This window comes from Eretmochelys imbricata, chromosome 1, assembly GCF_965152235.1.
Source record: "Eretmochelys imbricata isolate rEreImb1 chromosome 1, rEreImb1.hap1, whole genome shotgun sequence".
Lineage (NCBI taxonomy): Eukaryota > Metazoa > Chordata > Testudines > Cheloniidae > Eretmochelys > Eretmochelys imbricata.
Window position 1 is genome coordinate 164,988,536 of NC_135572.1, and position 24,261 is coordinate 165,012,796.

Below are 24,261 nucleotides of genomic sequence, written 5' to 3' on the forward strand. Positions count from 1 at the left end.
ATAATGGAAATACTGAGGCAGCTGTAACTATTGGAATCTCTAAGTGTTCTCTGCGTAGCAAAATAATGCAAGAGAGACCTCCAACTCCTCAGAAGAGCAGAAATTGCCAAGTTTTAATAGTTCTGGTTTGATTTGTGCTATTATTATTATTATTACTACAGTACAGCACTGTGTGCACTAGGCGCTGCACGTAGGGTAGATCTAGGAAGACACAGGGATATTGTCCCTAACAGCCTACACCCTGGATTGGTTATTCTGGGTCCAGGGGCGGGACTAGGCATGCCCTAGGCTCTCCTCTGCAGCTGGTGCTGGTTGCCTTGAGAAAGGAGCAAGGAGAGTCTGGGGCTTTCTATTATCTGCCTCCTGCTATCTCCACCAGCTTGAGGCACCTGTGATGGATTTCCTAGTTAGAAGTGATTGTCTTTCTGCACTCCACAGCTGATTTTAAGAACAGCCTCTTTTACAGCACCTGCCTTAGGTGCAGCATTTCTGGTAAGCAGAGACCCAACCCGTTCCTACTGTGGAACCTTTATTGAATAAATAGAGGATGGGTATTCTTATTACATGTATAAAAAGTCAATATGCAGTTTAAGTGAATGCTGCTCGGGGACGGTTTATTTCTTTGACACATCGTTCCATCTAAGGGAAGTCTTCACCCTCCCGGGAAAGGTATCCACATGAGCAGGAAATGTCAGGAAATCTGCAGAGAAAAAACAATGATAAAATTAGTGAGAACAGCAAATGTGCTATGCTTACAACATATGGTCTAAATCAGGGTTTCTCAACCTGTGGGTTGGGCCCCAACATTGGGTCGCCAGAATGTTTCAAAGGGTCACATGGCAGCTCCTGTGGCTCCTGTCCCACAGGGCTGGCTGGGCTCGCCTCCTTGTTCCAGGCACTGCAGCCTCTGGGGTCCCAGCGCCACTCAGGTTCGGCCCAACTGTCATGACGAGGGGAGTATGGGTAGGCCAAATTTGAGTGAGTGGCACAGCACTCCATGAGCCAGGTCACAACTCCACTCACACAAAAGTTGGTCCAGTCAGGGGAGCGGGGCCAAACCTGAGTGGTGCTACAACTCCGGAGTTTGCAACACCCAGACGCAAGAGCCAAGCCCCGTCAGCCCCACAGCACAGAAGCTGCCACTATGGGATGAGTGCCAGGCAGGATCCACCTGAAACCACCTCAGGGCAGGGTCAGAACCAGGGCAGGGCAAGAGGGGCAGCTGCCCAGGGCTGGCTTAGGCCAGTAATGCCAGGTGGGGCTCGGTGGGGTCAACCCCACGCAGCAGGGCTCAGGGATGGCACACCAAATCCACCCCCAATGAACCTCAACAGACCACCAAACTGTCTGGGTTGGGGCGGGAACCAAATATCTGGGGAGGCATGTGACCTCCCAACACGTCACCTCTGGTAGGGGGCGTAAATATGCTTGCTTGCCCTGGGCACTAAAATGCCTAGTTACAGCTCTGCCCCAGACCCTCCACCCTCAAGAGTATTTACTGGGTTGTGACAGGCCATAAACATTTACAAATGCGTGCTGAGCCCAAATAGGTTGAGAACCACTGTTCTAAATCAGCTTTCCCATGTGGAAAGCCATGGCCAAACACAAAGCTCTGCACCCTTAACACTATGTGGATTGCACAAAGCGGTGTGGAGAAAGTGAATAGGGAAGTGTTATTTACCCCTTCACGTAACACAAGCACCAGGCGTCACCCAATGAAATTAATAGACAGCAAGTTTAACACTAACATTTGGAAGTACTTTTCACACAACACACTGTCAACCTGTGGAACTCATTGCCAGGGGAGGTTGTGAAGGCTAAAAGGATAACTACGTTCAAAAAAAGAATTAAGATCAGTTCATGGAGGATAGGTCCATCAATGGCCATTAGCCAAGATGGTCAGGGACGCAACCCCATGCTCTGAGTATCCCTAAGCCCCTGACTGCCAGAAGCTGGCACTAGAAAACGGGATGGATCACTCAGTAACTACTACCCTCTTCTGTTCTCTGAAGCATCTGGCACCAGCCACTGTCAGAAGACAGGATACTGGGCTAGAGGGACCATTGGTCTGACCTAGTATGGCCATTCTGATGTTCTTGTGTTAGAACATCCTTTGGGTTGGAGGGTTCCTTCCGCTGCCACCATTCCCCGTGTAAACAAAGAAGAAATTGATCCTCCAGTTCATGAGTGTCCCAATAGCTGTGAGGAAATCCTGAGAATTTGGGGCCATCTTTGGATAGCCAAGGTATTCTTGTGGAGGCCCATCTCCTCAGTACTCCCTGGACCTCCCCATGCTTCATGGCAGCATGGCTCTCTCAGAGGGTAACATCAGGGAAGGGCTCCACATGAAACCGGACGCCAGGCAGGAACAGGGATGCAACTACTTTGGTTTAGCCTCTCTCTCCAGCAGAATTTTTATTACTTGTTAAACATGCAAAACATTCTCACTGCTGTACAGTGCCAAGTGGAGGACCTGCTCCCTGCTCCAGTGTTCACAGTCTAAGATGACAGGCAATATAAATGAGAAAACGCATCAGGACCAAATTATGCCTTTTGGGGGGAAAATCTCCAACACTAGCAGGTATAACTTTTGTGCCAAGAATGCTTCTGGCCCGAATTCTACTGGGCGGGCCAGCGACGGCACACAGGCAGGGTAGGTTTTGCTGCTGTTGTAAAAGTAGCGGAGTGCTACTGACCATAGTCTGAACACTAGCTAATGGAGGGTCAGGGTATAGCCCTTAGGCAGGAAACCATGTTCCCTTGCAAATTCAGGCCACAGTGACAGCCAGACTTTCCCACACCTCCCTAGTGCTGTGTCCCAGTGGCTTGAATGGTGGGAGAGGACTCCTGAACACTTCTCCTCCCACATATACACCAGCCCTGGATATTTATTTTTGAAACCTTATCCCTAGCCTAGTAGAATTTTAATAAAACAGTCACTGAAACATGATAGAGAAAGAGAATAGTTCTTCCCTATCTTTCTAGTTCATAAATTAGTGCTTCCCAGACGCCAAATCAAAGGACGATACACGGAAGAAATTCAAAACATTTTCCTCTGTATCTTCCTGTCTCAGCTAACAATGATCCTCCCTGTGGTGCATGGCGTGATGCTGCCATGCTGTTGACTGGATATTTGGAACACAGGGAGTCTCCCTGTCTGCTACAGTGACAGCTGCCATTTTGGTGTTTAGATTCACATGCAGAATCATACTGAATGAATGTGTCTCATGGAAACTTTTCTATCTGCCCTTTGCTGTTTTCCTTAGGCCTTGTCTACAGCTTGCACCAGTTTAGTTGAACAGGTTTAGTTAAATCATTGCAAACTCCTGTGCGGAAATTCTTATTTCGGTTTAAGAATAGAATGTATTTCCATTTGCCTTAAACCTGTTCCTAATCAGCTTGGGCCAAACTGCAATAAGTCTGGTTTAAACTGAAATAGGAGTGTCTATGGAGCCTTGTGCACCAGTTAACTAAGTCAGTTTAAAATCACAGCTGAAGCTTCACCTAAAGTGATGAAGCAACTTGGCATATAGACAACCACTGCATTCTCACAACTTATTCTTAGGGTCATATTCTGCCACCAACTTTTATGCATAACTCCCATTCACCCAAGAAGGAGTTTTGGAAGAAGAATAATGGTGACAGGACTTGGGCCCAAATTGCTAACACTTTTAAAAATTGAAATTGATTTCTTACATGGGGTGAACCTTAATTTAAAAAATGCAACAGGAGTTCTGCTAATAACAACACTTTGTAAATGTAAACAAGTAAAGCACTATGGAAGTCCTATTATCCCCATTTTACTGATACAGAAACTAAGGCACAGAGCAAGACAGTGACTTGTCCAAAGTCACATAGCGAACAAGTGGCAGAGCAGAGAATAGCACCCCTGTCTCTTGATCCCCCCTGCAGTCTAGTGATTAGAACAGAAGACACTCTTCTTGGTACCACATCCCAGATGGTGTACATTATACTGGCACGACTATACTTCTCCATGCTATGGGCACTATCAGTTGCTGAGCGTGCTCAGCTCTCTCTCAAGCCAGTCAGAGGCAAGGGTATGCAAGACCTTTAAGCACCGAGCACTGCTCACAGCTCCCAAAATGGGGCCCATTTATACCAGTAAAGTGCATAGCCTGTTGTATAGTGAAACTTGCATGATATATCCACCTCGGAGAACTCCTTGCGACATGGTTTTGCTCTTCCAGCTAAAGCACTTTCGTCCTGTAACATACTTAAACTATGTGAGAGATCTGAGTTTTCTTTAAAGTCTTAGATTTTTTTTAAAAGATCAGACGGGACCATTAGCTCATCCAGTTACCCCTGTGTTGAGCCCAATTTAAACTTGTCTTCTGGTGCTCAGATCCCATAGGTGCTGAGCATGGTCTAAAAGCTTAGGTAGATACATAGCAGAAAGAGAATCTCGTACAAAGATCTCTTAAAGGTCATGCACAACAATGTGACTTTTCTGGTGATCATCGTGTCAGTGGTAGAGGATTGAACCACTTAGCGTACATGCATGTGCTGAAGTAACACAGGAAATATTTTTGTTTGACTACAGGATAAGTGGTGATGAGCAAGATAACACTTGAATACAGCTAGATCTGAACCAAAACATCATAATGAGCTATAACAGTATACTGCCCTCCTGCTGTTATCACACACCAATTGAGCCAGTAATTCTATACCTTGTAAGATTCTTCAATCTTCCTTCTTCTCTGCTTCCTTTTTCAGCTTTGCCTCATGTTCTTTTTTCATTTTTTGTTCAAGTTTTTTACTCTGGTATATTTTTGCTCCAGCAAATGCCAAGCAAAGAATTAATGTTTTAGCTGCCAAAATGTACATCAGCAGTGGAAAATTCTCCAAAGCCTGAAATAGAAAACAATATATTTCAACAGAGTTTCTACAACACTTGAGCAACTGTGACATTTAAAGCACATCTATGGCATACTATAGACCTTCCCTATGGAAGTTGTATTATTCAAGACTTTGTTCATGCTATGGCAATGCAGTGCATGCATTCTTCCCATGGGAAATGTCCGGCCATCTGGATCGGAGTTCAGGTGCAGACTGAAAAATATTTCCCTCAGTTCATCTCAATTTGTAAATGAATTCGCTTTGCCCGTATTCACACGCTTTTCTGTGAATTAGTTTACTGGCAAGATGGTTTGCTTAAAGGGCAAATTTTAAGTGAATGTTGCAAGAGATTTGCAGAAAGCAAACTTTGAGCGGTAACTGTGAGGATTCACCTGATTCCTACACTAGTCTCAGACATTAGGCATTATCAAAGTTGCTTTCCTGGGCACTGCTGAAGATTTTTGGCCTTCCTAGAAGTTTATGTACTCAGTTTTGCCATTGACTTCAATGGAGTCAGGAATTCACCCCAGGTTTCTGAAGAATCATCAGCCGGAAAAGGGGGATTACGATGGATGATAACTCTAGAACCGTTAAATATCAAAACTCCTCCTGGCACCGCATTGCTTGAGTTACACAACAGCCCAAATGTGCTCCTCTTACAGCCTCTTACATGGCAGCCTGCTAGCCATGCTGATGACCACCTTACCTGGACCTGATATCAGGTAGCTACAGAATAATATCAAAGATGAGCTCATCAGGCAATGGTAATACTGGCTCTAGACCAAGATCTTTATGTACTGGTTTGTTGCAATTGCAGGATGGAAACAAATCAAGGAATTGCACAAGGTATTTATGTACGAGACCAAAAGAGCCGGAGCTGAGTCAAGAATTGTAGCTTAGGAGCTGTAAGCCAATGACTGATAAATCACAGACACCATCTTCCTCTGAAATAAAGACACAGTCTTGGATGGTGACCAGACCCCACTAATACTGGGGGTTTGCGAGGGCTGTAATTGGCTCTTGTTCACTCAAAGCCATGATCTTGAAGGCATGTAGCAGTGGCTGCCAGGCTCTGTGTAACATCGATCTATAAAGGTGATCTGTTGAGACAGTCATCCAGACACAAGGAGATGTGTATTCCTTTCTCTCAAGGGGGAGGGGAGGGGAAGGAGAGAGGGAGGAATGACACTGGTTTTTGTGAATATCTGTGCAGACGTCAAAGTCCAAAAAGGGAGTGCTGCATATTGAAAAAAAGCATATCATCCATTCAGGGCACAGAAATACACCATGTGACTGGGTGCAGAGACCAGATAACCCGAATTCATTCCATCTCTGGCCCACACAGAGCTCCAGGGAGAGGCCATAAAAGCAGCTGATCCTGAAACAGGAAGTTGTAGGTTCCCTGGGATAAGGCTGTTTTTGTCGCCCAGGGACGGGTAATAAATGCTGATCTGTGGAATCCCTGTGTTCCATACAGATTTTTTTTTGGTTAACTGCTTTTCTGTGAGTAAAATACAGAGTTCTGCATGGAAAAAAAAATCCAATTGGCTCATCCCCAATTTTTGTGTTGAGTTGCTTCCCCAGGTTGCAGTGACCTCTGTGTCCAGCCAAAAGAGCTCAGACATTTCATAATGAATATTTCACAATGTGCTGCTTGTGAATAAGCTTCAGGCCACACATCAGTCACAAAAGCTATCTGGCCAATCATTCTGAGTAATGGCTGAATCTGAGAAAACAGATCTGTTTGCAGACAATTTGCACACAGAAAAACTTGCAGAATAAACTGATGAAGTGAGCTGTAGCTCACGAAAGCTTATACTCTAATAAATTTGTTAGTCTCTAAGGTGCCACAAGTACTCCTTTTCTTTTTGCAAATACAGACTAACACGGCTGCTACTCTGAAACCTGTCAGTAAACTATTTGTTATTTATTCTTAACCAAGCTCTAGTCACCCTCACAAGTTAATGAGGTGATAAATATCATTACAGTGTGGTGTGAAGGGTTCGCTGGGGTCCTGCCTACACTGAAAAAGCTGAGAACGGTTGTTAGCTTTGCGTGCTGAACTTAATTGCAAGTGCAGACAAAGGGAAACTATGTTCCGCACCCTTTAGTAATCTATACCTTATTCCCTGATAACCAGAAACTTCTTCGCTTAAACTCTGTACCATTTCTTTTATTTTAACATTATTGTAATAAAATTATTAAAATTACCCACGTTCTCAGTAAATGGGTAGTTTTTCTAATGTAAGCAGGGCATAGGTGGGTGGGAGGATCTCTGCTCAATTCAGGATAGAAGATATTTGCTAATGTCTCTGATATTGACCAATATTAAATTCTTCAGAGGAAACCAAACCAAGGCCAAGATCCTGCAAAGGTTACGCATATGCTCAGCTTTAAGCACATATTTGCACTTCTGAGGCCTAATTTTTGTTAATATTCATCCATATGACTTAGCGTTACCAATTCCCACAATTTTATCATGAGGCTCGCACTAGCTGGTGTTTTACTTAAAGCGCCAGCTCCTGGAATCAGGTCTCAGCTGTCATTTAGAACGTTCTAGCTGTCACGGCTGCAGAAGACAGCTTGAAAAAGTGACCCCCTAAAAGCTCAAAAGCCGGAAAGCAAATAAGACCCCACATTTATTTATATACTAAATCTCATGGGGGCGGTTTTGTGGCCTGACTCATGATTTTGAATGCTTGGGGTTCGTGATGCTACACAAACTTTTCCACATTATAAAGATTTGATACTATAAGAGATGTGTGTGGAAAATCTAAGTGCAAAAACTGCATAATAAAGAACTTTAAAACACACTGGCAGAGGATCGGGCAACGCGTAATGGAGCTTTCAGTATCAGAAATGCACTGTAGATGCTAGAATTTCACCTCATGCTGTTTCAAAGAGCCAGCTGGCCTAATTCCCCACCTGAAAGCAGTGCAAAGTAACTTGATAGTCAAACCTTTCACTTACTACAACTACTAGTATGCTGTAACTCAGTTTCGCCAATATTAGAATACATAATGCAAATAAAACCCCCTATGTTATCACTCCATTACAGTTGTCAATTTAAAATATAGATATCAGGAAATGCTCAAGTTTAAGAGTGCTGATTTGTCCACATTGCACAGACTTTATACGAAATTATACTAGATCCATCTACAGCTGCAGCCCAGGGTCCTAATTTTGCAAAGAACTTCATCACAATTTGTAGGGGTTGTGCTGTCTTTCAACCATATCTATGTAATCTCAGGAAGCACAGCTACAAGGCTTCTTGGTAGCACTGCTGCTTCGATTAATATCATTTACACATGAAAACTGTTAGTACACAAGGTGGCAGGGAGTATCTATGTGCGTGTGGGGAGCTATCCCTGTATCAGTTCATAAGCCAAAGTCATTCATGGTGTAACCTGTTGCACCAGGAATGAATGGAGTAACATCAGAGATGAGAAAATACTACCTGCCCCATTGAATTTATAGCCTAGGTATTGGAAAGGACTCATAAGATAGACAAAATGGACAAACATGGTGGGGTGGATGGGAATATGGGGCAAGCAAACAGAACTGAGTGGAAAAATTTAAGTCCCAGCTGACCTATTACCTAGCCAATGCTAATCAGGAGTGACTGGTAGGCATCACAGCAGGGGTAGGTTTTAAGGAGGAATTTAAAAGAGGATAAGTTACAGCTTTACAAATAAAAGAAAAGGAGGACTTGTGGCACCTTGGAGACTAACCAATTTATTTGAGCATAAGCTTTTGTGAGCTACAGCTCACTTCATCGGATGCATTCAGTGGAAAATACAGTGGGGAGATTTATATACACAGAGAACATGAAACAATGGGTTTTACCATACACCCTGTAACGAGAGTTTCAGAGTAGCAGCCGTGTTACTCTGTATTCGCAAAAAGAAAAGGAGTACTTGTGGCATCTTAGAGACTAACAAATTTATTTGAGTATGAGTGATCAGGTAAGGTGAGCTATTACCAGCAGGAGAGCGGGGGGCGTTAGGGGGGAACGTTTTGTCGTGATAATCAAGGTGGGCCATTTCCAGCAGTTGACAAGAACACCTGAGGAACAGTCGGGGGCGGGAGGATAAACATGGGGAGATAGTTTTACTTTGTGTAATGACCCATCCACTCCCAGTCTTTATTCAAGCCTAAGTTAATTGTATCCAGTTTGCAAATTAATTCCAATTCAGCAGTCTCTCGTTGGAGTCTGTTTTTGAAGTTTTTTTGTTGAAGAATTGCCACTTTTAGGTCTTTTAATTGAGTGACCAAAGAGATTGAAGTGTTCTCCGACTGGTTTTTGAATGTTATAATTCTTGACATCTGATTTGTGACCATTTATTCTTTTATGTAGAGACTGTCCGAGGGGCATGGCAGAGGGGCATTCCTGGCACATGATGGCATATATCACATTGGTAGATGTGCAGGTGAACGAGCCTCTGATAGTGTGGCTGATGTGATTAGGCCCTATGATGGTGTCCCCTGAATAGATATGTGGACACAGTTGGCAACGGGCTTTGTTGCAAGGATAGGTTCCTGGGTTAGTGGTTCTGTTGTGTGGTTGCTGGTGAGTTATGTCGATGAGGAGTCTCCAAGCCATATAAAACTATAAGATTTATTGGAGCTGCTTTCCCCCGCCCCATGTTACTCAAATGAAGATAAGAATAGAATAAAGTAAATGACAACTCTCTGGCAGCTCATTATTCCTGAAAGAGCAGAGCACTGTACACCTGCTAAGGGGGGTTAGGATGCCCTTATGCATACCTCTAGGTGTACTAGCAAAGCCAATATTCTCATATGCCCCAAACGCCAGTTAGCTATAACCTCAGCTGATTTCTTACTTCCCATCCAGACAGGACCAAAATACCAAGAAGCTGCTCGTGCATTTAATTAAAACCTTCCCCATCTCAAGAAAGTCATTGTGTCTGGTGTGCTGCTGACTAAGTGGTACATCTGTACCAGGGATAGCACGCAGCAACATGGGGATGAATGGTATAGACAACACAGCAACTGCGCTACAGCACAGCCTTGAAAGGGGACTAGACAGAAAGGAAGATAAGCAGAGCCAAATGCCATGTGGAGTGTGTGTATGGAGAAGCAAGACAGCGTCTGCCTATACTACTCTGAGGCCCACAGCAAAGTCCTCACTCATAGGCACACAGCAAAGTCAACTTGCAAGGCACTGAATATATACGGTAGGATATATATTATTAAGTCTCCAGATTCCATGGGGAGAGAGCTGCAGTTAATCCCCTTAAACCTGAACATGGTGCTTACGCCAAACAAAGACACACACTCCGACACAACATCCCCAGCTCTAGCTTAACATGCTCCTCTTTAACATCCCCACCCCAGGCTTTAACAACAAAAGTCTCCTCACCCGCCAATTAAATTCCACCATCTTGGTTCTCTGACGATGTCACGGATCGCACCACAGTCTAAGCCCAGCAACGTTTGTCAGATTTATAAGAAACTGGTGGAGGCGGAGTCATCTGAGGAAATAAAAATAAAGAAAGAAATGAGCCAATCTCTCCGCATTTGACACGTCCTTGCTGCACATCTCTGACAACCACACCGAGCCTACTGCTACGATACACTCAGAACGTTCAGTAACCACTTCGCAGGGAGCGGATTATTTTGTAGCTGGTTGAGTGACACGTACAACGGCCATTGGGAGCCTTACACAGAGCTGAAGGTTGACAGGCCTGGAACAGGTGTCATGTGTTTGTATGGTGGAGGCCCAGCCCTTCCAGACACAGCAAATCCCTGCAGCTGTTCAACTATAAATGCAATGCTGGCTCATTTGAGAAGCATGACATGTGTGCAAATGGAGTATCCCCATGAGATGTTTTAGGAAAACAAGCCCACCAAAACCAAGGCTGTGGTTTTAATCCCACAGGCCCTGCTCAGAGCTTGAATCCCCAGTGCTACGATTCCTCTTGTTTTTAGCATCATCAGTGAAAGTGAAAATATGCTTCTGGATTTTGAAAAAACCACTGTACATAAGTCCTCCTACGACAAACACAATAAAACAGCTGAAAGTCAAACTCACTGTCAGTGATCCCCTAGGGCACTTGCTGTAGCTTCTGGCACTGAGATCTCCAGCTGAGGAATGCTTGAGGAGCCTCAAGTGGCCATAAGGCAGCTGCATACGGATGAGATTCTGCACATGTTCTACCTGTCCCTGAGCTGTTTCCCTATGTGTGCCCCATGTTTACATAACAACAGACTCACTGTGTGATCTGCAGAATGGGGACTACATCTTAGCCACTTACAGTTATGGTGGGCTTATTGCTATTGTTCGTATAGCTCTGCTTTTCTGATCCTCCTCTGAGTAAGATAGAAGAGTCAAGTGAGTGGTCTTAAAGCTCTTGCAGCACTTAACTAACTCACCATGGGCAGGGAGCTGTGTGCCCATAAGACAGACCCCAGACTGCCTGCACTACAGCTCAGGCTCTTGGGGAAAATGCGTTTGTTTGCTATGTTTGCTTCTTTCATTCACTTTTGATCAGGAAATGCAGTTTTAATTAGGCCCAATATCTGAGGAGCGTAACTCGTACAAAGTGGCACAAAAGCATAACTACCTACAGGGAAGCATTTGGAATGGTGCAAATGGATCAATGAATCCATGCGTGAAAAGGAAGGAAGAAGCTGATGAGCTACTTTCCTCTCATAAAGAAAAGGAGTACTTGTGGCACCTTAGAGACTAACAAATTTATTTGAGCATAAGCTTTCGTGAGCTACAGCATGCATACATCCGATGAAGTGGGCTGTAGCTCACGAAAGCTTATGCTCAAATAAATTTGTTAGTCTCTCAGGTGCCACAAGTCCTCCTTTTATTTTGTGGATACAGACTAACATGGCTGCTACTCTGAAACCTTTTTTCTCATAGCGTCTTCAATCATAGAGAAGTACTCATTCCTTGGGCACTGAATGGACTAGCCTGTCTGTGACTATCTATAAGCCTTATGGGAACTGACATTTGTGGCATTCTCTTCATAACTTCTACTTTTGCCAAAGCATTATAGCAGGTGTGATCTAACAAGCCACTAGTGGTTTACTTCCTGCAAAAAGGAATATTAAGCAAATATTTACTTCAAAATTGTAATGACCATGAGATTTATCAGCTCTTGGGATCTTTATCCCTTGGGATAGTAGGTCTTGACACTGAAATCAGTTGTGGGAGCAGAATTCTTAATACATGGTTTGGATTCAAACCTGGGTGACTCAATTTTTAGGCACCTGTAGGATTGAGGCGCCTACAGGGAGGTATCCAGCTCTGAAAGTGTTGGCCAGAATCCTTTTAAATCAGACAGATCTCCATCATGACCATGAATTGCTTTAAGTATAACAGCTCAATTTTAGAATGTTCCTGAAAAAATACTCTGAAGAGGGGATGTGTTTAGAGGTTCAAAACCTGTAGTCACCTCTAATGAGTCAATCAGGAAGCAAAGATTTGGTTATCGCTGGCTATTGAGGGAATTAGTTTTTCTTTTGGTGTTTCGGGGGGATGGTGGTTGGAGGGGGAGGAGACTGGTGAATTATCAAATTATGCCACATAATACTTTTGTAATGCATAAAGTCTATAGAGATGTAGGCCTGATTCTCCACACACTGGTGTAAATCAGGAGTAACTCCACTGAAGTCACAAATAGGGTAAGTGGGAATGAAATCAGGCCCTTTTTTGTGTACTGTGGGATTTTAATTAAGAATCAAAACTCTCGGTGAGAGCTCCTACCTCCTGCCATCTCTCCTACTTACAGTATCAGCTTTACTCACTGTTGTGAACTGGCTTGGAAGCCACCTTTATATATCAGTGTTGCATACCCACGCTTTGATGTCCCCAACATCCAGTAGCCCCACTTAATCCTGCTTTAGACCTCTTGGGTTCTCCTGCTTCCTCATCTTGACCCAGGCCTGGTAAATCTTGGCAGAAGAAAAAAGCCTGGATGTGTATGTATGAAAGGCAGGATTGATTCTTCATAGTTTAATAGAAACATTTATTAGCATTGACATCACTGGTTTAAAAACAAAAAAGCTCACACATTGTACTCTCAAGGTTATGCTATCTTAAAGGGAGGCAGGCAAATAAACAATCCGAAGTTTCATGTTTGCTTTTTCAAAGGCAGATAAGGCAAAGATAGGAGTTTAAAAACATCTACACTCGGCTGTTATTTGTTCCCCTGAAAATGTATATTCTCTTAATAAATACAAGGGTAATGGAAAGGAGACCCAGCTCAGTGCAAAGGAGGTCACCTTCACTCGCCGTCACGACTTCCAAGGAGATCTTGTGGTTAAGTCACGTGAGCGACTGAGTGACAGGTGACCTGAGCTCTACTCTGAGCATAGGCACAGACTTCCAGGGCTCAATTCACCACTGACTTGCACATCGCATAGTCATCTAGCCCGCGCAAATGTGCGTAAAATGACCACCACCATAGTAGCACCTCACAATCTTTAACACGTTTATCCTCACAACACCTCTGTAAGGCAGAGCAGTGCCATTATCCTGATTTTATGGATGAGGAAACTGAGGCACAATGACTCAAAGTAGAGAGCAGGGAAGTGAACCCAGGACTCTCAAGGCCTAGAGTAAGTGACTAGACACAGTGCAAGGTAGTGGGGAATGAGGCCTCTTATGCGATGTTGGCTGGAAAACTCCTGTGGCCTACTGATACCTTTGTTTGCCAAGCAGTGAAACGGGGCTGATAATACTGTTCTGCCTGGCAGGGGTGTTGTGAGCCTTAATTAACGTGTATAAAGCGCTATGAGACGAAAGGCAGCATACAAGGGCAAAACAGAATTCATTTGATTGCACCTACTGCAAGGTGATGGCAGACTCTAACCTGCGCTAAAAGAATGTGTATCCTCCTTCCATTTGGACAGAAACCACATTTTCTTCTGCCGACCATCTCTCCCCATCTTGATGATCTCACTGGCTTCCCCACGTTCACATATTTAAAGAGACCATCGATACATGTTACGGCATGCCATTACGCAGAGAAACAATCACAAAGCTTCACTTGCTGATGCTACACTGTGTGTCAGGCTGGGCTCTCTGAGAATAGGACCAAGATACCCCAGCGTGGCTCTACAAAGCCAGACCAAAAGCCGGTGTGTGACACGGCAGAAGAGAATCTGATCCTGGACTGCCACTCCCACAATTCTTCAAAACCCAACAGCACATGTGATACAGGATGAAATCATTCAGGGCCAGGCGGATCCAGATACTTTTATAGCTCAAACATAGTGGCCCAGATTCTATTATAGGCTATGCTGGCATAAGTCAAAAGTTGCTCAATTGAGGCCAGCGAAGTTACTCTGGGTTCAAACCAGTGTAGCTGAGAGCAGTGCGTTAAAGGAATAACAAAAATATACAATACCACTGAGTTCTTCATACCTGGAGTTGTAGAGAGCAGATGTATTAACAGCCCCTCCAACAGAGCCTCACATACTCCATACTCTGGAAATTAAACATGGAGCAAAGGGAAATTTAAAGGGACAGTGTCAGATTTAAAATCATATTACAAATGCCTGCAGCACCTCAGATTGTTAACCCCCAGGTCCAAGCACACCACTTTAGTCACATGCCAGACTGCTTTTAGATCAGAGGGGTTTCTGAGATGCCACCACCACCGCTGCACTCACTACCAGCCAACCACCTGCTGCTGCTGCTTCTTCCACCTGCATGCCTCCCTCTTATCACCCCCCAATATCCATTCCTTCCCACTTGCTTGCACCCCTCGGCACCCTGCCTGGCTTTCCTGCTGCCAGCTACCCACCACGCCCCAGTGCTTGTCCCCTACCCATCCACTGCTTGATTGTGCTGCCTTCCCCTGTCATTGTTACTTGGGCCCTGCTATCTCTGCTCTCCCCTGCCCCCAACTCTTCACCCCCAAACAAGTCACTTCCCAATGGAAGTCCTCTCCCAGCTGTCACCTACACTGTACCTGAACTGCACACACAGCTCAGGAAACGGAAATAATTTTTTCAACACAGTAATTTTCACTCTCTTTCTGCTATTCATTTACTTCACTCAGCTGAGACAGAGAAACTAAACATAAGTGAAATCGACTAGCCCAGTGCCAATTTTATTTTCAGGTTCTCATACCCAAAAGCTCTGCATCAGTGCTTGGGTTCCAGTACTCCAGGGGATGCTCACATGCAGTCAAATATGTTTTTACTGAATTTGAAAATCATATCAAACCACTTTAATGAGCGGGGGTGGGGTTCCTTACAAAATGTGGGGCTCAAAATGTCCAACAAGCGTCCAATAAAGTTGCTGAGATGGATTGGGGAAATGGACATAGCCCAGAAAAAGACAGAGAGCCTAATTTTGAACTGCCTTGCACATGCATGTAAGGTGTTTCTATTCTGAACTGAAAGCAATGCCAACACAAGATGCAAACCAATAGGGAATCAGGCCCAGAAACGCAACTTTATCTGAAACTCACTTTGTTTAAAGTTTGCATTTTGTGCTGAAAGTCTAGCTCTTACAGACACCCCTAGATCACGGATTCATTTTAAAAATAAGACCTCCCCAAAGAGAACAAACGGATAGAGTACCTTGCAGCAGGCAACCATTACACACAGAGGGGAAGTGGAAACAAACTACAAATACCAGAAGTCTTACAGCTGGCAAACTACAGCTCCCAGCATGCCACAGTGATATCTAGCTGTTAACCCTTTATTCCGCTATACCTCCATAAAACAAACGTGCACAGTGCACGTTTTGGCACACTTAACACCATGTATATGATTAACAGTGATAATGTGGAATTTTTCCTTGTAGAATGACACCTGGTAGAACACGTGGACAGCTTGTTCTACAGGTGTTGAAAAGAAGAAATCCAGAGTTAAAGTACCCACAACATCCCACATTCATAGGTGCCTATGCACCGTCTGTGTAAGGTAGATACATGCTTTTGACACGAATCTGTGCTAGCTGACCTTTAAACCCTATACACTATGGCAGTTTGACCATTAGTTGCAGACAATCTTAACTAAGATCTGCTTTGGAACTAACCTGTACCTGGTAGTTCAGGTTGAAGTGCTATACCCATCTCATCACCTTATCTGTCCCTGAAACACAAGACAAGGCACCCCTCTCCCCGCCCCCCCCCCCCCAAATAGTGAACTAGATACTTCTATGGTCCCCACCACTTTTATGTCTGAGGACCTCTTACTCATTAACAGACATCATCCTTACAAACACCGCTCCAAGATAGGGAAGTGCTATTCCCACTTTATACGTGGGGAACTGAAGCATAGAACAGATTAATTTGCCCAAGCTCACAAAAGAAGACTGTGGGTGAGCAGGGAACAGAACCAAGTTTTCTGAATCCTAGTCTAGTGTTCCAGCTGCTCGATCATCTCTCCTAGCCTTGGGCTAATGGGAGCCAGAGAGAGTCACCCAATTATGCACTGCCTGTTTTCTTTTCTAACAAGGTCCTAAGATACCATGACAAGGAACACAGGAAACCAGGAAATGTGGGCAGTTTGCTTCTTTTTAAAGAATGTTTTCAAAGAATTGCTCTGATACAATTTTATACATGTTATTGGTTTAAGTAAATGCGGGCCAGATGCTTAGCAAGTGTAAATCGGCACAACTCCAGTGAAGTCAATACAGCTGAGGAGCAATAAAGCTAAAGTCACCTTACAGTAGCTGAGGATCTCACCCAGATAGTGCATTTGTCCCTCCATGTTTGAAGAGTTCATGCAAGGCAGATAATCTCTATAGTTTCAATGTCCAACCTAAATGAATTACATGCAAAAAAACTGCAACACTCCTTCAGTTTGAATAGCAAATGGTGTTGGTTTGCCATGTAGCCCTACATGACATATTATGTCTTATTTATATTTATATATTATTATTATTTTCAATACATGATTTTCGACCTAACAGCATTCCTTGAATAGCACAAGTATTGTCTTTCTAGTTCACCCCTGCTGGACTCTGATGTATTTTTGTTATTCCAAACACACATAGCTGCTCACTGTAAAATGGCAGCTAAATGGAAACAGAAGGCCTTAAGCAAAGTAACCTGGATAGAAATAGAACAGGACTTTCTAGTGATGGAAAAATTAATGCCTAAACTGTGAATTTCTCAAGAGATTTTCATGTCCTGTGGTTATCCTTTTCAATGTGTGTGCAATGAAACCATGCTCAGCTCACAGACCAAAGCCCTGGCAAAAGTTTAGGGACAAATTCTGCTCACAGTCTCACCTATGTAAATCAGTGAAGTACATGAAGTTACTGTGGTCTTACACTGGTGTGCCTGAGCAGAATTTGGTCCTGACTATTTTGTGTCTTAGTGTCACGGGCCATAGTAAGGGGGACCTGTTGCTGCAGCACCTCAGGAGTCATGCAGAGAATGAACTGTGGTGCTGGGAGCCTCAATCCCCTCCTTGCTCCAAAGGGTAGTCATTTGCTTCTAGCTTTTACCAGCCGTAAATTATTATCCCCAACCTGGTGCCTCAGCTCCTCTCACTTCTCACCACCTACTTGGGGTGGGGAAAAAAAAACAGGCATGCAGTGCCCCACATCCCTGGCCACCCACACCCAATGCCCAGGTAGCCTATAACTCAGGTAGCAAAGAGGGTTCTGACCCTCCTGCCCAGGTGTGTGGTCTAGGTCAGAATCTAGCCCTTTAGAAATCGCGGAAATTTTTTTTACATGATATTACTAACATGGTGGGATGTATTGATCCAGCGTTTGTTGCCAGGAAAATCCTGGTAAAGCTTCAGGCTGCATAATTTATTTAGAGAAGGCTGCACAGGGAGCATTTTAAAGCCCACATTCTCAAGTGTATTTAGCTAAATGTCATTGAGGATCTGAGCCTAAGTCCCTCACTATGACCATATTATGTTCAGCACTGAAACCTTCTATGAAATAAAGGATCCATTCCATTAAAAATCATGTTTCAGAGTGACTTTAAATGGAGTCTTGCCCATGGCCTGCACTTCCCTGAGGTATTACATCTTGGGATATATGTTATTATGATGAATTTGGAACTGCTCTGTAGTAATTTATGAATACTGTATGTTGGCTTGGTTATTGAGATGTTTACTATATGGCTATCCTGGATGAACAGGGCTGCCAGGAAAAACAAGCAGGCAGGGAAACAGTGGTCACCCCGCCACATAGATGTTGTTAAGAGATAATGCCTAAACTATCAGCTGTGAAGGTTCTACCTCCTGGTACCAACTTACAAAACTGAGCAGGGCCAAAGCCATGAAACACAGGAGATAAAGAGGACCATAAATGTTTTTAAAGGGTCAAGAGATGGAGGAATTGTGCAGGCACCCGCTGGGGTGTCCAAAGAAGTTAGGTCTGACTAGTTCACCATCAGGACAGTGTAAAATTTTAGAACAGACAGACATGCATGAAAACTGTTGTTTTAAAATCCTTTTTTCTCTAAATGCATTGTTCCTACTAAATGCGTTCTTGTGTAGTTTTCAGAAGGCTGTTTTGTCACTGAATCCCATGAGTAACAAACTCGCAAAGGGAAGACCTGTAGGTGCTGAAACTAATTAAGTTTGGATGCCTAACTTGAGACATGTAGGGACTGAGTTTTCAGAGTACTTAGCATTCTGTAGCACTTTATATATTCAAAGCAGAGCTCCCATTGACTTCAGGTGGAGCTGTAGCATTCTGCACTTCTGCACATCTGTCCTCAGGGTTTCAAGCCTGGCAGCCAAAAATGAGGAACACACATTTAATGCCCACTTGTGAAAAGTTTGGTTTAAGTAGCCCAGCATGAGGGGCAGGCCCTGCTGCACACAACAGCCTCACCCACTACACAACCCTAATTCATCCCAGAACAGGTCCATTCTGTGCACTGAATGAAGTAGGGGTCATGTGGAAAAAATGGTTTGTGATTCTGTAATTAAAGACTGTATCATAACACATACACACTTGGAGCTGAATTAATGTTGCTCAGGCAATCTGAATTCTGGTATTTCCTAACTTCTGGGTGCTTGACTTTGCAGCCTTCACATTCGTTTCATGTACTATTTTTAATGTATTTTCCTATTTTTTTTATAAAACAAATTGAGGAACCAGAAATCCCATCATGGTAGAATCATATTGACTCTCACATCACTCATCAGCAGGGTTGGGACTTTTAGATCCACACAAGAGACCTCGACCACTTGAGCTAATGGAATAACTGGTAGCACTAATAGAGTGTTACATTCTGTGCGGTCCAGCCATTAGCAGGATAGCTGTTTGCTGATGGCAGAGAAATGTAGAGACTCTGGACTCCTGGGTTCTATTCCAAGCTCTGGAGGGCAATGCGTTATAGTGATTACAAACCCAGATATGCGCCTGTGCCCTCAGCCTGTTTCTGTCCCTCTCTGCTCCTATCCGTCCCAACACCACCGTATCTCCCTCTCTCATTGCTCCGATCCACCCCCCCCCACCCAGTTCCTGCCCTTCTCCTGTTCACCCCATTGCTCCTGGTCCCCATTTCAGCTCTTGCCTCCTCCCTGTCTGCTCCTATCCATCTGCACCCAGCTCCCACCCCCTTTTCCTATGTGCCTTAATGATAGGTGGTGCTATCAGCTCCACCTATAGTTATTGTTTGAGCACCAGCCTGGTGAGGATTTACTAACATAGGAGAAGACGTAGTCTCTGCCTCGAGAAACCTGTTCACATTGAGCAGAAACCCACCCACCTATGCTCTCCCATGCAGGAAGAAAACCTAAAAAGTGCACCTGTGTGCAGGGGTGAAAGTGAGCTGGTAGAGGCCGGTACTGCGTACCGGGAAGAACCCGCACCAGCCCATACCCAGCCCACAGTAAAGCATTGCCGCAGCAGCCCTTTAATGTCCCTGCCCCTTTTGCTTCCCCTGTCGGCGGCCCTGCTGGTAGGGTCCGTACCGGCAGGGCCACCAGGGGTGGGGGCTGGGAAGGGGCAGCAATGTTAAAGCACTGCCGTGGCAAAGGACCCTGCAGTGCTTGAATATTGCTGCCCCTTTTGGCCGCCGACGGACGGACGGGGGGGCGGGGGCAAAGGGAGTAGCTGCCCTAGGGCCAGCGATTTAAAAGGGCCTGGGGCTCCGGACGCCGCAGTGGGGCCTTTAAATCAACACGGGAGCCCTGGGCGGTGCGGGCCAGCCGGATTGGAAGGGTTGGCTGGGGGATGCTAACCCCTCCAGCCCCGGCCCTTCCACCCGAGGCCCCACCCCTTCCGGGGGCCAGAGCCACCCCGTACTGGTAAGTGGCCTCAGTTACTTTCACCCCTGCCTGTGTCTCTGGCAGGAGTACGGTCCGATGCTTGGGATCCTTACACCACTCCATGTGTGAACACACGCACACACACACACACACACGACCTCACTGGTTCTCAGGGTCCTGACTGCCACATACAACATTGAAAAGTGGGTATAATGCAGGTCTCCCATCTCCCAGCCTTCTCCACTGGACAATAAAAAAGAGGAGGGATTAACTAAGACAACTAACTAAGGAAGAATGTGTTATACATTTTAGAGAGCACCAGGCTTTATGAGAAAGATTTGGTTCTCCAAAGACTTCAGGCACAAAGGTGGAACCCCGGAAGGTGGGTGGTGCCCAGTGCAGATAACCCGCAGGTGCTTAAAGGATGAGGTTGGAGTTCTGTAGCATTAAAACTGGACTCTTTGAGGTATTGTATTTTAAATGTTTGTCTTGGATATGGAAGAATATCAAATTGAGAGCTAATGGGAATTTGCATTGTAAAATCAATGTTATTCATGCTGAATGGATGGAGGGTTAGGTTATCTCCTATGGCTAGCACCATACAATATTGTTCAGACAGTTTACGTGTAAATTTATTTTACAAGATTTTATTATATTGTAAGAGATGAGCTCCAGCTACCCTGTTTGGATCATGATCCGGATTTTGAGCACCTTGAAGTTCCCATGTCTTCAGATCTGGGGATTTGGTTTTGTCCATTATTTCGATTTGGGATATTCAGAGTCAGATCCACATCCAGATTTTAAATCTGCCCATAGTTTGGGGGCAATTTTTGTTAGGTGTTTTCATGCCTCTCTAGTGTCAAGCAGAATAGAAAATCAAACTAGAGTATGAATACTTCTCTTTCTTGGATGGCCGACTAAGTAGCCTCACCCAAAAATCTCACAGTGAAGGAGTAGATTTAATTTCTCTGGAACGATCTATACCTAGACATCTCTGGCTATTTATCAGACAATGTGATGGCAATTCAGAATCCTAGTGAAAACAGTACATTACGTACATGGCTTTATGGTTTGTTTGCCTTGATCTCCAAGAAATCAAGGCAATCTAGGGGTTGTTTTCTCCCTTACACTGATGTTTTCATGGATTGTACACTTCAAGTCGTCTTGATTCAGAATCTGGCTCTTATATTTTTCACCCCAATCATCAACAATGTACTGGTGATACGGGTCATTAGAGTGCTCTCTCCTCTTTGACTTCACCGTGCTCACAAGGATAGCCACAATAATGAAGGAGAACATTCCAATCATTACAATGAGGTACAAGATAACGTAATCAAAGTTTTCTGCATCAACTGTCGCTTGCAGCGCATCTTGTTCCTCTGTCATGTTCCGGCGCCAGTTATTCATGTAGTTAAGAAATGTGTTTTTGAAAACATCTTCCAATATCTGGGTGAAGTTTCGTAAATCCACCATATTTCCAGTGCACTGCCATTGAAAACAAATATATAGATATTTTTAATTCTGTACTATAACAACTGCAGGGTCAATTCCCTCAGTTAGCATAAAATTTAGTGCCAGTTTAGACCAGCTGAGGATCTGGTCCCAAGTGTCTGCATTTTACCATGTGTTTAGGGGATCAAGTGGGTCTTTACTCAATTTTTAGTTAAGTTCTGTTTCAGTCTGTACTCTGACAAATTGAAGAGCGTTGTCTAAGTTAGGACTCAGTAAAAGCTGAGTAAGACCGTTAGGATTTGGCTCAGTAGGAATGGTCAAATTCTGCATTGACTAGCAGCCAGGACAGTGCCATTCAAATCAATGGGGCTACACAAGGTATATCGACACAGAGTTCAGCCACCCATTTCTTGTTTCATCTAAACAAATGAAAATCTGGCATACCCATACGCAACACACACAAATGCATTTGTAAGAGCATAATATCCAAATATAGAGCGCCCCCCCCCCCCCCCCCGGCCAAAGTGCTAGCTGAGTGCCAGGCAGAGTGAGGGACAGGAGGAAGGAATCCTGCTCTTCAGGCAGGTGTTGCTGCAGAGCTATTACCCAGAGACTACTGATGCACAGTGCCTACAGTACCCACTGTGGCCTTTGCACCCCCAGGTGGGGTGGGGGGAGAATGGGAAGAGCGTGAAGTAGCAGATTCTGCAGTCCCAACCCAGAATATGTGCCCCTACCTGTCCCATTCTTGCTGCTGGAACATCTCACTGGAAATACAGCCCCCTACACCGCCCCCTCCAAATTTTGTCCTTGTTACATACTGGAACCACACCAGTTCCACGGCCAGAGGTCCCCCTCTAGCCAGGGGTAGGATACGCCCATAGTTGTATGTGTAATATTTGATGCTACTGCACAATATGCCACGTTACTGCATTTCTCTCTGCGCATTGTGGTGTATCATGATTGCGGTGGGAACTGAAACTTTAGATTTTCTTTGTCTAAAAGCTCAAACAAAATGTTTATTTCCTAGGGTGTTTTTTTTTCTTGTTTAAAATAAAATAAAAAGCTGTGATTGGATCACAACTTCACAGATATTTAAGACATGAAGGGCAGGCCCACTATGATAATCTAGTCTGACCTCCTGCATAACACAGGCCTTTGAATTTCAACCAGTAATTCCTTCAGTGGATATTATTCTTTGCTACTGCATGCATAAAAACTATCAAGCCCAATGAGTTGTGGTTGAGCTAGAGTATCCAATTCAATCTCAATGTAAAGACTTAAAGTGATGCTGAATTTACCACATCCCTTGGTAAGCTGCTGCAATGAGGAATTATCCTCTCTGATCAGAATTTTCATCCTATTTCCAATTTGAATTCTTCTAACTTCATCGTCCAGCCACTGGATCTTGTTAAGTCTTCATCTGCTCAATTAAATGGCCTACTACTATCACATATCTTTTCCTTGAATGGGTGTGTGTGTGTGTGTGTGTGAACACACATATTCACACAACTGTGTAAGATTAAGGTGACCTAATTAATTTTCTGTGAAAATAAGTACAATTAAAAATTGTCATGAACATTCCATTTTGTTTATTATTTATGACTTCCTGTGGAAAAGATTTTTCTATTGGAAATGAAGAATTATAAAAGAAACTTACCTCTTCTGTGCCTTCGTGTAATGAAATTCACAGCAACAATTGAGATTTTAAAACTTCACTTGCTAATGTTACAATAATCTTGAAGGGAAGAGAAAAATCTTCAGTTTCAAGAAACTGGCACCTTGGACTAAGCTATATACTGGACAGTGAAATAACCACATTGTACTCTAGATTCTATGTTTATAGTAAATGAAACGTTAAATCTAATCTTACTGGAAAGTTAAATATTGGCTGAAAACTAACGTAATCTTAGTGGCTAACAGTGTACCACACCCTTTGAGTTTGTAACTACTGTAATACCATAAAGTTTAAAAGAACACCATGAAGGTTTTTAAGATTATAAATTGACATCACTTGTTCTGTATTGATCCATGATTCCACATTATAGGCAAAGGGTCAAGATGTGTTTTTTAAAAAATGAAAAGAAGGCCCCTTGAATAACTTCAGCGTGATGTGCTGAATACTGCATAGAGACACAGTAAAAGACCTTTTCTGCACAGCTGGTGTACTGTCACCCGAAGAGTAGAATTTTCTACTTTCCTTCCTTCCCTCCTCAAGTCACGACTATAAGTACCTTCCCTCTCCCCACTCCCCCCCTCCCCCCCCAATCCTCCCAGCTCTTACTCTTTTCAAACATCATTTTGGGGTGTATTAGCAGGAGAGTTGTAAGCAAGACATGAGAAATAATTCTTCCATTCTACTCCGTGCTGATAAGACCTCAACTGGAGTATTGTGTCCAGTTCTGGGTGCCACATTTCAGGAAAGATGTGGACAAATTGGAGAAAGTCCAGAGAAGAGCAACAAAAATTATTAAAGGTCTAGAAAACACGACCTATGAGGGAAGATTGAAAAAACTGGGTTTGTTTAGTCTGGAGAAGAGAAGACTGAGGAGGGACCTGATAACAAAGTTTTCAAGCACATAAAAGATTGTTACAAGGAGGAGGGAGAAAAATTGTTCTCGTTAACCTCTGATAATAGGACAAGAAGCAATGGGCTTAAATGGCAGCAATGGGCTTAAATTGCAGCAAGGTCAGTTTGGGTCAGACATTAAGAAAACTTCCAAACTGTCAGGGTAATTAAGCACTGAAATAAATTGCCTAGGGAGGTTG

At 43.9% G+C, this 24,261-nt stretch overlaps 2 protein-coding genes across 6 annotated transcripts; both read right to left on the bottom strand.

Moving 5' to 3' along the window:
- Window positions 1-512: 512 nt before the first annotated feature.
- SMIM11 (small integral membrane protein 11) lies at window positions 513-15,463 on the bottom strand. 5 transcript variants are annotated; one of them, XM_077807254.1, is made up of 6 exons: window positions 15,427-15,461; window positions 14,261-14,323; window positions 12,688-12,786; window positions 10,241-10,352; window positions 4,689-4,869; window positions 513-700 (listed from the first exon to the last, which is right to left on the bottom strand). In XM_077807254.1, the coding sequence occupies exons 4-5, from the start codon at window positions 10,259-10,261 to the stop codon at window positions 4,702-4,704; spliced, it is 189 nt and encodes a 62-aa protein (XP_077663380.1). In that variant the 5' UTR covers window positions 10,262-10,352; window positions 12,688-12,786; window positions 14,261-14,323; window positions 15,427-15,461; the 3' UTR covers window positions 513-700; window positions 4,689-4,701. The 5 variants fall into 5 exon arrangements, with proteins under 5 accessions (XP_077663380.1, XP_077663379.1, XP_077663381.1 ...); XM_077807253.1 differs by lacking the exon at window positions 12,688-12,786 and having other exon boundaries at window positions 15,427-15,463; XM_077807255.1 differs by lacking the exon at window positions 15,427-15,461 and having other exon boundaries at window positions 12,688-12,805.
- Window positions 15,464-21,135: 5,672 nt separating this feature from the next.
- Window positions 21,136-21,513, bottom strand: KCNE2 (potassium voltage-gated channel subfamily E regulatory subunit 2). The gene has a single exon (XM_077807258.1). The coding sequence runs from the start codon at window positions 21,511-21,513 to the stop codon at window positions 21,136-21,138; it is 378 nt and encodes a 125-aa protein (XP_077663384.1).
- Window positions 21,514-24,261: the final 2,748 nt, after the last annotated feature.